We start from the raw sequence: 18,223 nt of genomic DNA, 5'->3' as shown, positions 1-18,223 counted from the left end.
TTCATCTTATAAAATGCTTTTAACGCCATCTTTGAATCTTTTATCAAAGTAATAAGTATACTACCAGTCGCCCGCGACTTCGTCCGCGCGAAAATTGAAAAAAAAAAATAAGTAGCCTATGTATTCTTCGATACTTCAGCCGTTCTGGAGGTACCTTCAAACAAACATCCATTTATCTATCCAAACTTTCACAATTATAATATTAGTAAGATAGACTTGTTGACTTGTAATGAGTAAAAGGACATCTAGTAAGTCTGTGTCAAGGCTAGAATTATAGGATCTAACTCATCAGCTGATTAATACAGTAATTATAAAATAATCTAAAATGGTATAATAACTTAATAAACATATTAACGTACGCCGGATAAAATAATTAACGAAGAGTTAATCCGTTTAGTAATCGATTAATCAAACGTTTAATTCTATAAGATACTTTTACAAATCGATTTCAGGCTTCAATAAATAAAATTAGGCTGGTTTCATGTTATTAAAACAGAAAAGCGATTTTTTCAAATTTCGTGTGAAAATTGTGCAATTTATCTTAAAATAAAATAGGATATTGTTCTAACAGAACATCCCCTGAATATTCTAATTTGATTTAAAAACGTACGGAAAATAGTAAACTTATATTAAAAATCTCGTTCAACATCAAATTATGACTTTATTCTGTTAAAAATATGTACTAACTGTCGTCCGCAACTCCGTTCGCGTGGAATTAAAAAAAAAAACTTAATTAGTAACCTATGTCTTCTTCCAGACTATGTTCTACATTTGTGACAAATTTCAAACATATCTATGCAGCCGTTCTGGAAATACCTTTTAAGAAGCATCCATCCATCCATTCGCATTTACAATATTAGTAAGATAATATATGTATTTGTGAAATATGTTTCATTTATTTAAGAGAAATAAAAGGGATGACAAATGTTTTTGTTTCTAGTCAATGGAAACACAAGGAAGGGTTACTTCTGCATCCTAATATGCTTAATACAATTTTATTATGCGAATACGCATATTCAATGACATATTAATTCGATATGTTAAAATTTTCACATATAACATTACGATTACTTATATGTTATTGATACTTACCAGTTATTTAGAGAATGTTTTAACCGCATTGCAATGTTAGATTAAACTAGCTGGCGCCCGCGACTCCTTCCGCGCAATAAAAAAACTTACTTCGTGGCCTATCAGTTCTTCCACGCTATCCATCAAAACATACGTATTTATATTATTAGTATGATTAATATGATTAATTTTCCTAATAATAAATGACAATATAATTAAGTCCGTAATCCAGAAGGATAGGCAGAGTTTACAGATTTCTACGGAGAAATTCTTATCGCTAAGGAACAATCCAACTTAACCATCTCAGAAAAGTTAAATTATCTCTGATGCAAACCTTTATTGAAGACTAGTTGTTGCCCACGACTCTGTCCGCGCGGGAGTGATCAAAAATAATGAGTAGCCTATATGTTCTTTCAGACTACGTTCTACATGCATACAAAATTTCATCAAGATCTGTTGAGCCGTTCCGGAGATACCTTCCATCAATACATCCAACTAAACTTTCGCATTTATAATATTAGTAAGATTTACTACAAGAAAAATTACCTAAACTAAGGAGCTGCTGACGTAATAATTAAAGAACACTTAGGGCAGTTAAGATACTGCAAAAGGGTGGAGTCAAAAATATTTGAATAATTGTTAATATAAAAATCTTTATATTAACAATTATTATATTTCGGTAGAACTGTTTCAAAACTACGAAACCAGTAAAGCTAATGTCCTGATGAGCACGTATTCGTGGTCGATCCAGATGTTGCGCCATCTTGCGGTCGTTAGCAGAAACTGCACAAATATATTATCAAAGTAAGGGTTTGCGAAAACAGAAAGACACTCACTTGTCCTTGATTTTATTATACTTGTCTATGGTAAAATTACTAATTTTCACATATTTACTAATTTTACACATAAAATATATAACAAACGAACCTTCGGTCTTATATTAACCCACGTAATGGTGTGAAATGTTTTTTACAAAATAAAAAAAAAAAACTTTTACTTTAAAATTATTAACAAATTAAAAATACAAAATTAATTAAATTAACCAATAAAATCATCATTAAATACAATTAAAAAATTCAACATTGATAAAAGGATGCTTTGAAAATATATTTTTTTATATTTTTAAATAGTTTAATTACTTATAACCTGTTTAGTGAACAAACGCATCTTTGAGACAAGCCCAGTGATTCCGGTGATACACTGTATTGCAATTTAACGGCCGTGATGCCTTTTTCAGTGGCGTTCTATGGCAAGATGCGAGGTATATAACCACCAAGACTTCTTGCAGATACCACAGTCAGCCGCGAGCAGTCAAGCCGTAGTACAACAATTATTTTTATAAAAACAATATTAAATATGAAGCTGGTAAGTCATTGCTGGCTGGATTTAAATAATTAATTTTTTTATATTTTAAATCGTAATTTTTTAGGGATTTCTTCCAACTTAATATTGTAAAAATAATATGTCTAATTTTCTCTCTAAAAAATTGTAAATTTACAATAATTAAAAAAGTAATTTCAAAATATTAAATACATTTTTTTCCTTTTTTTTTGGGAAAAACCTTTGTTATATTTAAATATTCATCTGATCTATTTAATGATACTCCAAATGGAAGGGTCAAATGATTCACTTTCGCAACTAAAGGTCAGTTTGGTACATACCATTTAGGGCAGGATTACTTTGTACATTGTTTAAAACGTATATAAGTAGATTTTATGAATTATTTGGTACGTGTATCCTTTTACTAGTTGCCCTGCATTTAAATATATTTTTGAGCATTTCTTCCACAAAATTGTCTATTTCACTAATGATTTAAATACACCAAAATTTTAGCAAATAATAATTACTAATTAGCTCTATATTTTAGCTACTAAAATAAATGCCCATCGCTATTTTTGGCTCGTTGTGTGTTGTAGATACAATTTGCTAAGACTAATTTTGTGATTTTCTCATTCAGTTCGTGGTTGCCGCCGTGCTGGGAGTGTGCTCTGCCGCTCGCCTAGACAATACCTACCTCCCTCCCAGAGGAGGCGCAGGCTCAGGGTTCGGAGGCAATGGATTCGGAGGAGGTGCCGGTGCTCCGGGTAGATTTGGTAGCGCTGGCGGCTTCGGTGGAGCCGGAGGAGCTGGAGCTTTCGGAGGCGCCGGAGGTGGTGCAGGATTCGGAGGTGCAGGAAGCTACAACGGAGGTGGAGGTGCTGGAAGTTACAGCGGCGCTGGTGGTGCTGGAAGCTACAACGGTGGCAATTACAACGCCAGACAATCAGCCGACGCTGGCGCTCAAATCCTACGACTGAACAACGAAATCAATGGAGACAATTTCGCTTACGACTTCGAGACATCCAACGGTATCCGTGCTGAAGCGTCCGGTGTGGCGACCAACGGTGTCCAGTCTCAGGGCAGTTTCGCTTACAAGGGTGATGACGGTCAAGACTACAGCATCACTTATACTGCTGACGAGAACGGATTCCAGCCCCAGGGCGCTCATCTTCCCACACCTCCCCCAATCCCGGAAGCCATCTTGAAATCCCTGGAACAGAACGCCCGCGATGAAGCTGCTGGTATCGTTGATGATGGTGAGTTGAACTTTATTTAAATTAGAAAATCAACTGATAAAAATGTTACATTTCTTAAGGAACTTGATGCATAAGAATTAACTGGTTATAACCACAGCCCTAAAAGATGGTATTAGCTTTCTTCAGTACAACGGAAAGATTTTTTTATGTTTAGGCTATAGTTCACATGAATTTAAAGTTCAAGTAATGCTCAGTAAAAAATGTTCTCAATACAAGTTGCAAATGCGTGAATAAGCAATTGACAAATAGACATTGTAGGCATAGTTACAACATGTATAAAGTACATACATACATACAAACATTTCTTACTTGAATCCAAATATTAATATTGCAGATTCAAACTAATTTAAAAATATACAAATTCTTAACTAAACTTAATATTATAAGACTGATGTATTTTAGGAAACAAAAAATTAACTACGAAGAAATATCTGCTTATAAAGAAAATGAATAAAGTTCATTAAAAAGCTAATCTTCGTTGTAGTAAAGTTATATAACTTTGATGAAATTGAACAAAAAATTAATTCACGGTATAGGAAATGATCTGATTAGGTCGTGTCTAGTAAATTGCAATTTTAATCTTATTAATATTATAAATGCGAATGTTTAGATGGATGTTTATTTGAAGGTATCTCTAGAACAACTGAACGGATTTCGATGAAATTTGGCATACATATAGAACATAGTCTGGAAGATCACATAGGCTACTTATTAAGTTTTTATTTTTTCAATTCCGGGCGACATAATTTCCTATGAATATTTTCTAATTCGATGCTAAATACAGCTCTCTTCTCTTTGTCAGATAAGAACTATTTAACAATCTAGCTGTCGCCTGCGACTCCGTCCGTGGAATTAAAAAAAAACTTCATTAGTAGCTTATGTGTTCTTTTAGACTATATTCTATATCTATACCAATTTTAAGTAAAATCCATGAAGCCGTTCTGGAGATGCTTCCTAACAAACATCCATCCAAACTTTCACATTTGTAATATTAGTAAGATTAAAAATATGACGTGACTTTTTAAGACGACAGTGACTATTCATTTGTGGATTAAAATTGGATACTTTTTGTACTAGAATTAGACGAGACTTAACCATAATTTTTCGTAATGAACTAAGTTTTTTTCTTACGTAAAAAATGTACTAAGTAAGAACATACTCATAAAAATCACAACTTGAATGCAATGTTCAAAAATTGCTTTTGTTTAACCATCACAAAATTACTTACGAAAAACAAAAGTAGAGGTATAGATCATCCATACATTTACACATACAAACTTACTGTACTTTCTAAATCAATAAATACTTAAGACAAGAAAGTGAAGATGTATCAAGAGCGTAATCATGTCTAGACTACTTTAGATAGTGTAGTAGGCTATAAATTTACACCGAGCTACTATCAATCTATTGACCTATGGCTTTTCACGGGCCGCGTTGCGATCGCAATGACGCAATTGTAGTACCGCTTGCTCATCTGTACTGGCTACTCTAGGTGTGACTATGATTACCTGTATTAAGAAATAAAGATAGTTTATCAGATCTTACTAATATTATGAATGTGAATGTTTAGATGGATGGATGTTTGTTATTAAATATCTCCAGAACGGTTGCATTGATCTCGCTAAAATTTGACATAGATGTAAAGCATAGTCTGGAAGAACACATAGTCTACTAATTATGTTTTTTAATTCCGCAAGAGCAGAGTCGTGGGCGACAGCTAGTACTTTTATAAAATCCACGCCATCCAAAATCAAGGCGTCATAATCTACGAGTCAAAATGTACTAGTAATCAGTCCATATATAGAATAACCGAGAAATTAACAGAGCATTTCGTGACCGCAGTAGTGTCGGGTCGTACCAATCTAGTTTGATATCGCTACCTTAAAAAGGTCACTCATCCAACGTAAAAGTGAACGTCTGTGGGAGAATTTGTTCTAAGTAAACTAGGTCTCGTGTTCATCTTAAAGCCCTTCGGAAACACAAATATTCCATCAAATTTACACCTTATGTTAGTTGATTTAAAGTTGAATTTCCCATATTTAAATTGGCCATTGTTTTGACTATGTTAACTGCGATATTGAATACTTAATCAAGCAAGTCTAATTACAATCTTTGTAATCATGTGTATGAGAAACGTGTTGCATTACTTTGATCTTACACACTTATACTTATACACTTTGATAATAAATATTTTTTTTAGCGCCCCCATATTTTCACATATTTAAAAACCACTATAACTTCAAATTAAATGAATTAATTACCGTGACCTATATATGTATATTAACGGAGAATTCTAAACGAATCTTTTACTATAACCCGCAACTTGAGACAAGCGCCCACAAGGGGGCGTTATCGCCCACTTTGGGAAAGACTGACTTAGATAATGACCTTTATTCATGCTGTCATATTGTATTGCAACAATTTTAGGTTTTATATCAAAATCTTTGCATTTCCTAAATGACAGTTACATGATCTGTATCCGTGGTTTTCAAGCATTACGTTGTGACATCGTCTGCGCGAAATTAAAACAACCAAGAAGAATATTACTACTATTATTTGAGACAGTTTTAGACCTGTGCCAAATTTCAATAAGATATGTCTAAACGTTGATATCGTATCAAACATATCCGGCAATTAATATATTTTCGGGATCATAGGTATCCTATGTGTTGTTACAGATTGTGTTCTAATACCAAATATCACGAAGTTCCATTTCGCCATTTTGGAGAAACATAGTAACGGGCATCCAACCAAATATTCGCATTTATAATAATTGTAAGATAGACGCGTTCTGCATCTTAGTAAAAAGCGTTAAGAATTAAAGTAGTATAGCTTAAAATTAGTCTTTAAAAGTAGTTTTTTCGCATTATTTATGACACGTAAATTTTAATAATTAAAAGGGAGTGATTAGTATCACACTAATTTTAAATTAACTCCGATATAGTGTGAGAAAATGATAGATTTTCCGTTACTCTTGTCCCGCTATTGATAATTTTGCGTAATTTTAATGCAAGTTTTCATTGTTATGATGTAGTTCAAACACAAATGTCAGGCTTATTATCATTTAGTGTTTGGGAACTCGCTGTGAGAAATCTAGAACAAAAGACATGGACCATTAAATATTGCGAGGTGGAAATAACTAATTTTCACTTAGCTTGTTTCACAGACTTGTAACATTTAATTGCAGTTCCGTTAATGAAGGGAAAATAAACCCATGCAATGTTTCATTTTTCCTTATTCGATTTGAACGAATGATATTTTAGAATTAAAAAAAAACTTAGTAACTTATGCCTTCTTCCAGACTATGTTCTACATCTATGCCGAATTTCAACCGTATTCATTCAGCCGTTCTGGAGATACCTTATAACAAACATCCATCTATCCAAAGAAGCTTTCTTAAATTGTATTTTTGAAAAAAAAAATAATAGTGTTGTAGTCTGTTTTTAGTACTACTGACTTATTTTAGACTACAGTTAAGCTAATTTTAATAGCATCTCTAAAGTTTATTACAAAATCTTAGCTTATAGCATAAAATGTCTTAACAACGGAACATAAGATATATTTGTGGCCTTCAATTTCCATCTTACTCAATTCGTAGTACAAATAAAAAATCTCATTATATGTTATCCAATCATCTAATGAATCGAAATCATAGTAAATTGAAGGTTGCCAAAGCTTGAGATGCTATTACATAAACTCATCACTAAGGGTCATGTGTTGTTGCTGCAATTTTTACAATTTCCTTGAGCAATTTTACTTATAACTTGACCGTAATAGTCTGACCAACGAATTGTAGCCTTATTAATATGATTTAAGACGGGTTATTTAAAGATTTCCAAACCACTACGACTTAGGTTCCTTCAAGAATCTCCGTCTCCTCGTATCCTCATATCAAAGGCCGGTAGTACTGATGTCCATGAGCATCGTTGAATACCTCGATGTTCCAGCAGCTCGTTTGCCACCTTCTGTTATAAAAGAATATATATTTTCTTTACTTCTATTGATCAATCTAAAATATTTTACTTTTTTCAATATAATTCTCAAATTATTGATTAACTTATTTATATAATTACCGTAACAATAGATTTAACTAATTTCTAAAAACTACAACAAAAAGATCTGGTTTACGCGCAAGGTCTCGATGAGCTTTCGCATGTTATTGATGTTGGGCCATGAAGTTAGCGTTATACATTAAATACATAGGTTAATTTATCTTATAGAGAATTGATTGCTTATAATCTCATAATTTCATTCAAAATTGAGGCTATGAAATGTGTAATATTTAAACATCTGTGATTTTTGTGCCTCAATTGCTCTCAAATCGTTCAAAAAAAAAGTTCGGATTCCAAATTCTCTTAAAATTAATATCATCCGGCTTTAGCTGGGTGTAGATAAAACCGAAAAAAGGGCTTTATTTATTATCTTCCATTAACATTAAATAGTATAATTTAACCGCTTGTTCTATGGCCCCAGCAAACCTTGCTCAGTTAAATCCATATATGCACGAAGTTATTTGTAATTACATTTCGCAATGGAAAATGGTTCAAGAAGTCGCGCTCGTTTCGCTTTTTCATTTGTTTGCAAAAGGTCAAAAGTAATATATGAATATTACAATAGTTCGACATTAGCGTGTTTCATTTGTTATGAATTAAGATAACTGTAACATGTAGTACTATCTGTCGCCCGCGACTCCGTTCGTGTAGAATTAAAAAAACTAATAAGTAGCCTATGTTTTCTTCCTGGCTATGTTCCACATCTAGGCCAAATTTCAGCGAGATCCGTTAAGCCGTACCGGAGATACCTTCTAACAAACATGCTGACATCAAAACATTTGCATATTTTTTTTATTTCATTGGATGTTCCTGTTTTATTCTGCGTAGTTGGATTTCTAAAGTAGTTATTAGATTTGCAATATTTATCTAAACTTATTTTTCAATTGTTTCAGGATCTTACCGCGGTGAGGGTGCCGGCGCTGGCAACGGTGGCTACTCGTCTGGACCTTCTGGTCAATACGGCGCTCCCTCCGGTGGTTTCGGAGCTGGTTCCAGAGGATCAGGTTTCGGTGCCGGCAGCACTGGGGCTGGCGGTTCCGGTTTCGGCAATGGCGGTTCTGGTTTCGGTGCTGGCGGTTCTGGTTTCGGTGCCGGTGGTTCCGGATTCGGCTCCAGGGGTACCTCCTTTGGTGCTGGCGCTACTTCTCGTCAGTACCTGACCCCTAACGCCGGCCCCAGAGGATCTGGCAATGGAAACTATAACTCTCAAACAGGATACCGTTATTAAATAATCAATAATGATGACGAGGGATAGTTAATAAGGTTTGAAATGCGCTTTTAGAATATCTTTTAGATCTAATATTACTCTTTCCTTTAAACCACCGATATGAAGATGAACATTACTAAAAGAATGCGATACACGATTGTAATATTTTGTCAAATCGCAAGGTTTTGGAACGAGATGGTTTTTTTTTTCTTTTACGCGTCATATTTCTTCATACTTTTCTTATTACTCCCTCTATCGTCATTATTTGTTAAACCGGCGACGAATTAAGCTATGAACCGATGTTGTGATGATTATTTAAATACTCAATGTCTATTTACAAATAGAAATTCTTCTTTAAAGTCATATACTCTGTTGATCTCAAAATCATTCTTATCCATTATCTATTTTCATTATTTTTCAATTGTTTAAAAAAAAAAACTTAGAAATAGTTTATACGCGGCGTTGTAAATGGACAGTACTAGTTGTAAGAAAAAAATGTATAAAAAAAATTATACGATGCTATAGTTTTAAGTTTGTAAATATGAATATAATAAAGAGAATTTAGCAAATTTCTTTAGACTTTTAATATTTATACCTAAAACATTACACTGGTTGAAAATTATGGCAAAGACTAGACGACGCGACTCCGTCCGCGTGGAATTAAACTTAATCGGTAGCTTATGTGTTCCTCCAGACAATGTTCTACATCTGTGCCAAATTTCAACGATATCCATGCAGCCGTTCCGGAGATACCTTCAAACAAACATCCATCCATCTAAACATTCGCATGTATAATATTCGTAAAATTACCTCAAGAACAAGATTTTGTAAGGTGTTTTTAAGATGATGATCTTAAGACAAAATATGTGAGCCAATACTAGATAAGCAATGATGGAAAAATTACCGAAACATACGCAATTTTACCATCAAAATCTCTAATACTCTTCTTCTTCTCTTAAAATATTAAAAACAAAAGAGCATCGTATAAAAACTCTACGATACTTAAAAGTTTCGCTGTAACAAGACATAGATGGCGTTGTAGTAAGTTAAATACAATTAACAGATTACTTTAGAATTAAGACCACTAGATGTCACTACATATAGTCGAATTTAGAATTTGGTACTTTACTATAGTTTTGGGGAAAAAAATATGTATTAGGTACACAATTATTGTTCAGACAACAAAACTTTTTTTATAACATCACATAAAAATGTTTAACGTAACACCTCTACCTTGATTTCAATAAAGTATAAATTTAAATTCCCTTTTTACATTTTACTCCACTATTTTATTGATAACATAAGGAGCGAAAGAATTCAATATTACAATTAGACATGACTGTACCAAATTATATAAATTTCAAATAGCCTTACGAACAGAGACAGAGCAGCGATCGTGGAGCCAAGTCGCTCCACGATCGACAGCAGCTTTTGGTAATTAAAAAAATTGTACTAAATAAATTTTTATTTTATTATATAAATAAACGAAACATTATATAAGTACACCATTTATTTAAACATTGTAACATCTACAGTATGTATAAGGATTAATTTCCTAAACGTTCCACGTTATCTCCACATCGTCTTAACGCGACACAAGGCAAAGTATTACGATGTCTTAGAATTTCGTACAAAGACACGCGTCGCTATTTTGTTCCTTAGTTGCCAATACCAGAAACTAGTATACTAGCAGCGCAATATTCGCGATGCTAGCTTTCAAAGATTGACATTGCCTTGTGCATGAAGGGACTTGCCTTTTCGTGATAGATTGATAATTTACTGATTAACCATATTCATTCAATCTTTAAAATATTCGGATAGTTTACGTGCGTACTAAGTTGTTTTAGACATTATTAGTTTGAATCCTTTGGCGCGAATTTACCAAGTCAAGTGTCAGAATTATTAGTGAGGGGACATAAACGTTGATATTTTAATAAGGCTAGTGTTGCGCCGATACACCGACACAGTGTCGATTTTTTTCCTGAAAGTTGTCAATAATGCGGTTCTGTATTGAAAATTGTTCTTCTTTTAGTGCCTTGAAATGATGAAACCAAGGATAAATGGCTTTATGCCATACTGGTGTTTCCGTCTAGTTCACAATTTCCTTGTGCTATGTATAATCTCTAATATCAAAAACCCATATTCGAGTATTTCCTAATAAATAAATATAATTTAAACAAAATAAATAAAGCAAACACATTTATGCAATTGCTTAATGATTTGGAATTCGTAGTATGAAGATACGAACCAAAATAGGTATGACTGAGCAAAAAGACTTCGCCCTTTTAGGTACTGAACTCCTTTTAGGGTTAGGATGAACCTTATGACTATTTATGAAGTGGCCTCTACGTCGGAGCTTTGATCTACAGATGGCAGATGCTACTAGAATAGATTCATTATGCCAAGGACTTGGACTGCTTTGTTAAACTTAAGGAATCCAAATCTTACCAAACATGGATACAACGATTAATTACTACGTAGTTTTGTAGTCCATGGGCAGTGTAGCTTCGTTATTTAGGCGAAATCAGGCCACTTGCTCCTGTCCTTATTAAACTAATATACTAAATACTAGCTGTCAACCGCGACTCCGTCTATGCGAAATTAAAAAAAAAAAACTTCTATATGGTACATCTATGACAAATTTCAGCGAGATCTATGCAGCCGTTCCGAAGATACCTTCTAACAAACATCAATCCATTATTCCAACAATCCAAGCATTTGCATCTGTATATATATAAAAAAGTCGTGTTAGTTAAACTATTTGTAACTCAAGAACGGCCTTACCGATATGACTGAAAATGTTGTGAGGAGATAGCTGTGAGCCAGAAGACGGATATAGGATCCTATTTATGCATTTATTTTTTTTATTTTTTTCGAATTTATGCCTTGAAGAACTGCGAATATTTAGATGGATGTGATGTGGATGGATGGATGGGTGTTTAAAGAAATCTCTAGAACGGCTGAACGGATCTCGATTAAATTTGGCATACGTATAGAACATAGTCTGAAAGAACACATAGGCTACACTTATTAAGTTTTATTTATATATCCACGCGGACGGAGTCGCGGGCGACAGCTAGTTTATAATATATGAAACAATTTTTCAAAGAATCTCAAAAAGCGTAATTATGATAACAATTCTTTGAAATCAAATGTCTCAATAAAGAAGCTTAAAGTATTGGCCTTGTACCGTAAAGATTATCCGCAAATACGAGCAGAGATTTCTCTGATCTTTCGTTTATGGTACAAACACGTACATTGGGACCATTGTTGTAACAAATTTGCAGATGTCACAATTTGATTTGCAAGCTAATAAAGCGTTGCAAATTTTAAATCAGTTCAAGAGGTTTTATTAAGAACAAGAACCCATTGACATGTTTACCCGTACGTCAAGATATTTTGGAGGTGCTCGGCCTCATTAAAGACATGACATTACAAGTCTTTTGAGTTGCAAGTATACTCATTGGAGACTTGACGTAGTGGTTGGTCTTACATATCTTTGAATTTCGCAGATATGTGCAGCATCAAAATCTTTTCCTTCACCTTAAGAACGTTGGATAAATGTACATTTAAATCAGAAATCGACAAACGTTGGTACATGGAGGGATTCGAACCCAGGATCTGCAGATTGCAAGTCAAATGCTAACCCCTGAGCCATCGAGTACTGGAGTTAGTAACATCAACGTTTTTATACGCAAACTTCTAAACGTAGACCTTCTTCAAGGATTAATAACTGTGGGTTTTCATTGCCACAAACCTGACATACATATCTCTTTCATACTCTGTGAAAAAAAGAAATAATAATAATAAAATTTATTGTCATAAAGTAACTTAAAGTTATACAAGACACAGTTATTCAGAAACAGTGATGGCAAAAGGGGATGGCTCAGTTTTGCCAACACTGGTTAGATTCCAGTGTCGAGCTGGTTTTCAGCTACCCCCCCTTCCGAATATGAAAAAGGGAGAACGGATTGTTGATCATGACTGTATGAGATAACAATATGTTTTCATAAATACGTTTCGTCTGAGAAAAATCAGAGTATGATTTAATAAGAAGTTCAATAAAAATGCAAAAATATGCACATATGCGTTTCTACATTCCCACGATCTAAGACGTGTTGATCGTGATCTTGGTGAATCTGATATGAACAAGAGTATGGCTCTCAAGAGCCTTATATAGTAATGACTACTAATTGAAAACTATTAATCTAATCGTATTAAAAAGCGCAATCAATTTATCAAAGGAAATTAAAAAGAAACATGATTAATATCCTATGTGTTTTCCCTGACTATGTTCTATATGTATACCAAATTTTATAGAGATCCGTTCAACCGTTCTGGAGATTCCTTCAAACAAATATCAATCCATCTAAACATTCGCATTTATAATATAAGCAAGAAGTAAGATTGTATTTTACTAGATTTTTTTTTATTACTTTAGTATTATTTATGTTTATAAATACATTATATTTTTATTAGTTTAGTTGTAAAACATTTATTGTGAGTATGTTTCATACGGTTTATTGACAGTGGAAACTTTTAATCCTATATGTTCGACACATCGAAACAGAGTTCAGAAGTTCACGTACAAATAAGACAAGTTTAAGGCTACGATACTACAGATATAAATATAAAATTAATAAACTTCTAAACGGTTCCGCGTTTAAGATTCAACGGCGAATATAATTTTTAATTTTTAAATAATTATATATGTCTACAAATTTGAATGTTTCATTCACGTTTTAAATTCAATTATAGGTTCATGTTTATATTCCTGTTGATATTTATAGACATTATTAGTTAGAATCCTTTGGCGAGAATTGCGCGCTTTCATTACTAAGTCAAGCGTCAGAATTATTAGTGAGGAGACATAAACGTCGACATTTTGGTAAGGCTAGTGTTGTGCCAGTACACCGGCACAGTGTGGGATTTTCTTCCTAACACTATTATTGTTCTAAATATGATAACACGATCATAGTTTCGCTTCAACCGTATGATGTCCACTGCTGGGTATAGGCCTCCTCCAAAGATCACGATGATGATTGGTGCTGTGCTACCCGTATCCAGGATACTTCCGCAACCTTGACCAGACCATTGCTCTATCTTACGGTAGGCTTGTCCATGCTGTATCGACCTATCCGTGGCCGCCATTCCAAGATTTTTCAGACTGATCGTGGTTGATACTAGATACCCATCCATCCATCCATAGATGATGTACAAACATATTTCTAAAGGACTAAAAGACTCATGAAAACTAACTTTTAGTTTCAGAATAGTTTTTCCAACATAGTAAGTTAACGAGACATTTTATGTACTAAGTATACACTTAGCATAAGCTACTTTTAAAATGATAGAATTTAAAACAAAAACTAATTATTGTAAAACGAAGCCATTATGTGTTAAAACCACATTAAATAAACTGGCCACTTATAAAATTATAAAAAAAAAATAAAGCTTGACGCTTCCGTTTATGTTAGAAACATGGCAGGCGCTGAGTGATTTAAAGTTTTTATAAGAGTCGAATTAATTGGTTATTTTGCATACTCATTATAGTACTTATTATGAAAAATATTATTTTAAAGGATTGCCTTTTATACAGCTTAAGTATTACAAATCGATTCAAATTTAAATGTAAAATAAAATATGACTACCGATTTAATACGTTAATGTTAGAAAGTCTTTGAAATATTTGTTTAATCATTATTTTCTTTTTAAATATAAAAGAAAAAAATTATTTTAGGTATAACATCACGCCATGACTTCTACGTGGTGAACTGAATCACACATTATATAAGAAAGAAGTAAATTGCGAGTGATTAACCGTGGGTTTCTAAGACCAAAATCTCCGTTTAATCTTTATTTTGTCAAAGATAACGACAAAGATGATTTAGATAGAGACTAGCTGTCGCCCGCGACTCCGTCCAAGCAAAATTAAAAAAAAAAATTAGGAGCCTATGTTTTTTTCTAGACTATGTTCTACATATATGCCAAATTTCAGTAAGATCCGTTAAGGCGTTCCGGAGATACTTTCAAACAAATATCCAACCATCTAAACATTCGCATTTATAATATTAGTAAGATTGAACAGAGTCTCTCTTTGGTTAACACTGGTGTTCACGACTTTCAGTGAATAACGATCGATAGTCAATTATTTATTATGATTATATTAAGCTCGTGACACACTGGGTGTAAGGGACGGGTTCGCGTGATGTGGTACTGAATGTTCCCAATTAGGTTGATTCCGTGACTGGATTACTTTATGTTAATTATATACTCAAGGTAGACGCGTGAATTAGGTGCGAATTGTATTAGAAATAATTTATGAATATAAAATACGATTACTTTCTAACTGTGGGTTTCTGAGACCCAAATATCTGTATATAACATGTCGTCATCATTGTCATGTGTCATCACTCAAAAATCTACCGTAAGTAATTTTACACTTTAGAATTTTTCTTAACTACAAATTTTTAACCATGGTTGGAAATAAAACATCAATTAAATCCGGTTCAAAGTTACTGTACGACTATAAAACATACGTGGACTTAATAATAGTTTGTGTTTAAACTTTTATTTGACGTTAAACGACTTATATATAGTCCAACAAACATATCTGACGTGAGTAAGAGGCACTGCTATCGTGGTTTTTTCTATCATAAACATATTAACTGCTTTAGATATAATATAGAATAATTAGTCAGCAATCAACATTTTAAGGTGTTTTTATAAGGTGGCAAACGAGCGAGCGGCCACCTGAAATCGCTGAAATAGCGAAGTGACCGTTGCCCATAGACATACGCAATTGCATATGCGTCGCCTACCTTTAATCGACGCAGGAGAGGATGCAACGAAAGAAAATATTTTCCCTTTCCATGCATCCTCTCATCCGGAAAGTGCACTTCCACTTCCATCCTTACCTTATAAGAAAAAGGGTGGGAAGGGAAAGAGGACTAAATTAGGCCTCCGGAACGCATGCTCATCAGACGAAACGCGGAATTGCTTCCACTTCACGTCTGTCTTCTGTGAGTATTTTGTTAATTTATTATGTGTGTTTACAAATATAGATGAAAGTACATAGTTAGGTTAGGTACAACTACAAAATGCACGGGCTCGTATCCGAGTGGGCGGCACCACTATTAAGCCCCCTCCTCGTTCGGATCCCAGTGGTGAGCACTAAATGTGTTAAATATTAAATACTTGGGTGAAAATGACATGTAAGAAAACAAATACTATACGACAAGGATACAATGACACTTTGAAATTAACAATGGCACGCTTTTGAACTATCGTAGTATCACATATGTCCACCGGGTTGACGGCCTGTAACATCGTGAATCTGCTTCACAGTAGGCTTACAAATACTTTTACAAAAGCATTATGCGCCAGTGTAAACTCACGTTAAAATAGTCTACGAAACTCGATGCATCATTAATTTGAAACGTGCTTGAATATTAATGAACAAATGTATTATTTTGATGAACGAATTATTAAAGTTCACGTTTTGATGAATACTTTTGTATTTTTTCAACGTCTCGGTGCACGTATTTGATTGCGTTTGTATTAGTGAAACAAAGACATTCAACATTTACTACTATTATAATACGAATGTTTGTATGTATGGATTTTTTTAGGAAGTATTTTGAGAATTCCTAAATAGATCTCGCTGAAATTTGTCATAGATGTTAAACCTAACCTGGAAGGACACATAAGCTACTTTATAAGGATATACTAGGCTACGCGGAAAGCCGGTGTTGGTGTGAGGGTCGGTCTAAACCTCAGCCTCTGAATATATCGTCGTTATCAATATCGTCATGTATTGGTATCATATTGAAACGGAATAAAATTCCGCTAGGACAAAGTCGTGGGTATTAGCTAGTGTATCTAAACGAGACATTGTAAACCAAAGCGTAATTCCTAGTATGCCTGCGTACAGTCTTTCGTCCATATTAATATTTCGAATGTCCGCTCTAATTTATTTGATACTCTACGTGAAATGATTCAAGCGTGTCCGCGTGAATTTGAGCACCATATTAACGCTTCGAAATCCTATATTTGTTAGGTGATATCGAAGTTGCATTTCATGTATTATGTTTCAATAAACATATTTAATGAGAACGTTACAACACTGACTTTTGTCAATATTTCACAACTGTAATTAATATTTGTCAAAAAAACCTTATAATATTAGAATAATTTTTATTTTGTAACATTACTAATGAATTTTAAATGTCTTTAGGAAAAAATAAAAAGTTACATTCCAGATTGTAAAATCATATATTTTTATATAATAGGGTTCAAACGAGCAGGGCTTAGTGGTCACTGACTTGAGGACATTCCCATGGACATCTCTAACACCAGAGGAACATTCGATTCTTGAAGGACCCTAAGTTGTAGCGGCTTGCATTGCGCTACCGTAAGGTTGGGGATTGAGAAATAATTAATTAAATACACAATACAATATATAGTCTTGTTCGTAATGTGCTAAATTTATTGCATTTCTTAACTATTTTAATTGTAAAATACTTAAATGTTAGCTTTTATATATTCCTTATATGTATATATAAAATTATATGTAAAATGTATTTTAAGAACTGCATTTAAAGAATATCAAGAATTTATATTCTGTTTAAAAATAATCAAGATAAAGAAAAGTGCCTAAACAATTTGCAGCTTTTAAATATCTACTCTTTATCTACTGAGCGTCGTTGGCTTAGGGGTCAAGCAAGCACTTGCCGTGCAATCTGCAGATCCTGGGTTCGAAGAAATTCAAAGATATGTGTGAAGTTAACTAACCCGCACTTGGCCAGCGTGGTTGACTATGTCCCCTCAGTGGGAACGTATAGTGAGCTGATGATGATGATAAAATATCTGCTATATTATTAAAATAAATCAGTGCTTGTAGAGAGGACTCTGTATTCGTATGAAGAATTTTTTCAGTGATTTTTTTTTGTAAATCCCTCTTTGATCTGTAATTTAAACATTACCAATGAATATTCTATTGTATTACAGGAAGATCCTCAAAATCACCCAATTGCCTTATATTTATCCATTAGCTATTAAAACAATACTACTCAAACAGCTTTTGTAAATCCTAACAGTTATATTGCTAAAACTAATGGATTCCCTATCCTTGGTAAAGTGCGTATACATTGACATGTCGAGGTCGAGTCATCACGTTTGTGCGAAAAAACTATAGCAACTAATTACTTTAAACATATCGTAACTTTGATATAATCGTTCATTATGATCGCTATGAAACTATGACGTCAACATTCGTGAGATGTTCAGGATTAGCTTCAGGTAAGGTATATATTGGG

The 18,223-nt window shown here is 33.6% G+C and overlaps 1 protein-coding gene across 1 annotated transcript; it reads left to right on the top strand.

Annotated features, from left to right (window-relative positions):
- Nucleotides 1-2,369: 2,369 nt before the first annotated feature.
- On the top strand, nucleotides 2,370-9,475 carry CPR15 (cuticular protein RR-1 motif 15). The gene is made up of 3 exons (XM_013307730.1): nucleotides 2,370-2,436; nucleotides 3,029-3,647; nucleotides 8,593-9,475. Exons 1-3 carry the CDS (start codon nucleotides 2,428-2,430, stop codon nucleotides 8,925-8,927), a joined length of 963 nt encoding a protein of 320 aa, XP_013163184.1. The 5' UTR covers nucleotides 2,370-2,427; the 3' UTR covers nucleotides 8,928-9,475.
- Nucleotides 9,476-18,223: the final 8,748 nt, after the last annotated feature.

Source organism: Papilio xuthus, unplaced genomic scaffold (genome assembly GCF_000836235.2).
Source record: "Papilio xuthus unplaced genomic scaffold, Pxut_1.1 DF828142.1, whole genome shotgun sequence".
In the NCBI taxonomy this organism is placed as follows: domain Eukaryota; kingdom Metazoa; phylum Arthropoda; class Insecta; order Lepidoptera; family Papilionidae; genus Papilio; species Papilio xuthus.
The sequence above is the reverse complement of the archived record's forward strand: the minus strand, read 5'-3'. Positions and strand labels throughout refer to the sequence as shown.

Bases quoted from the DNA above. Each gene is read 5' to 3' on its own strand.
- CPR15 (XM_013307730.1), top strand. The intron at 3,648-8,592 runs GTGAGTTGAACT...CAATTGTTTCAG, and splicing joins TGCTGGTATCGTTGATGATG to GATCTTACCGCGGTGAGGGT.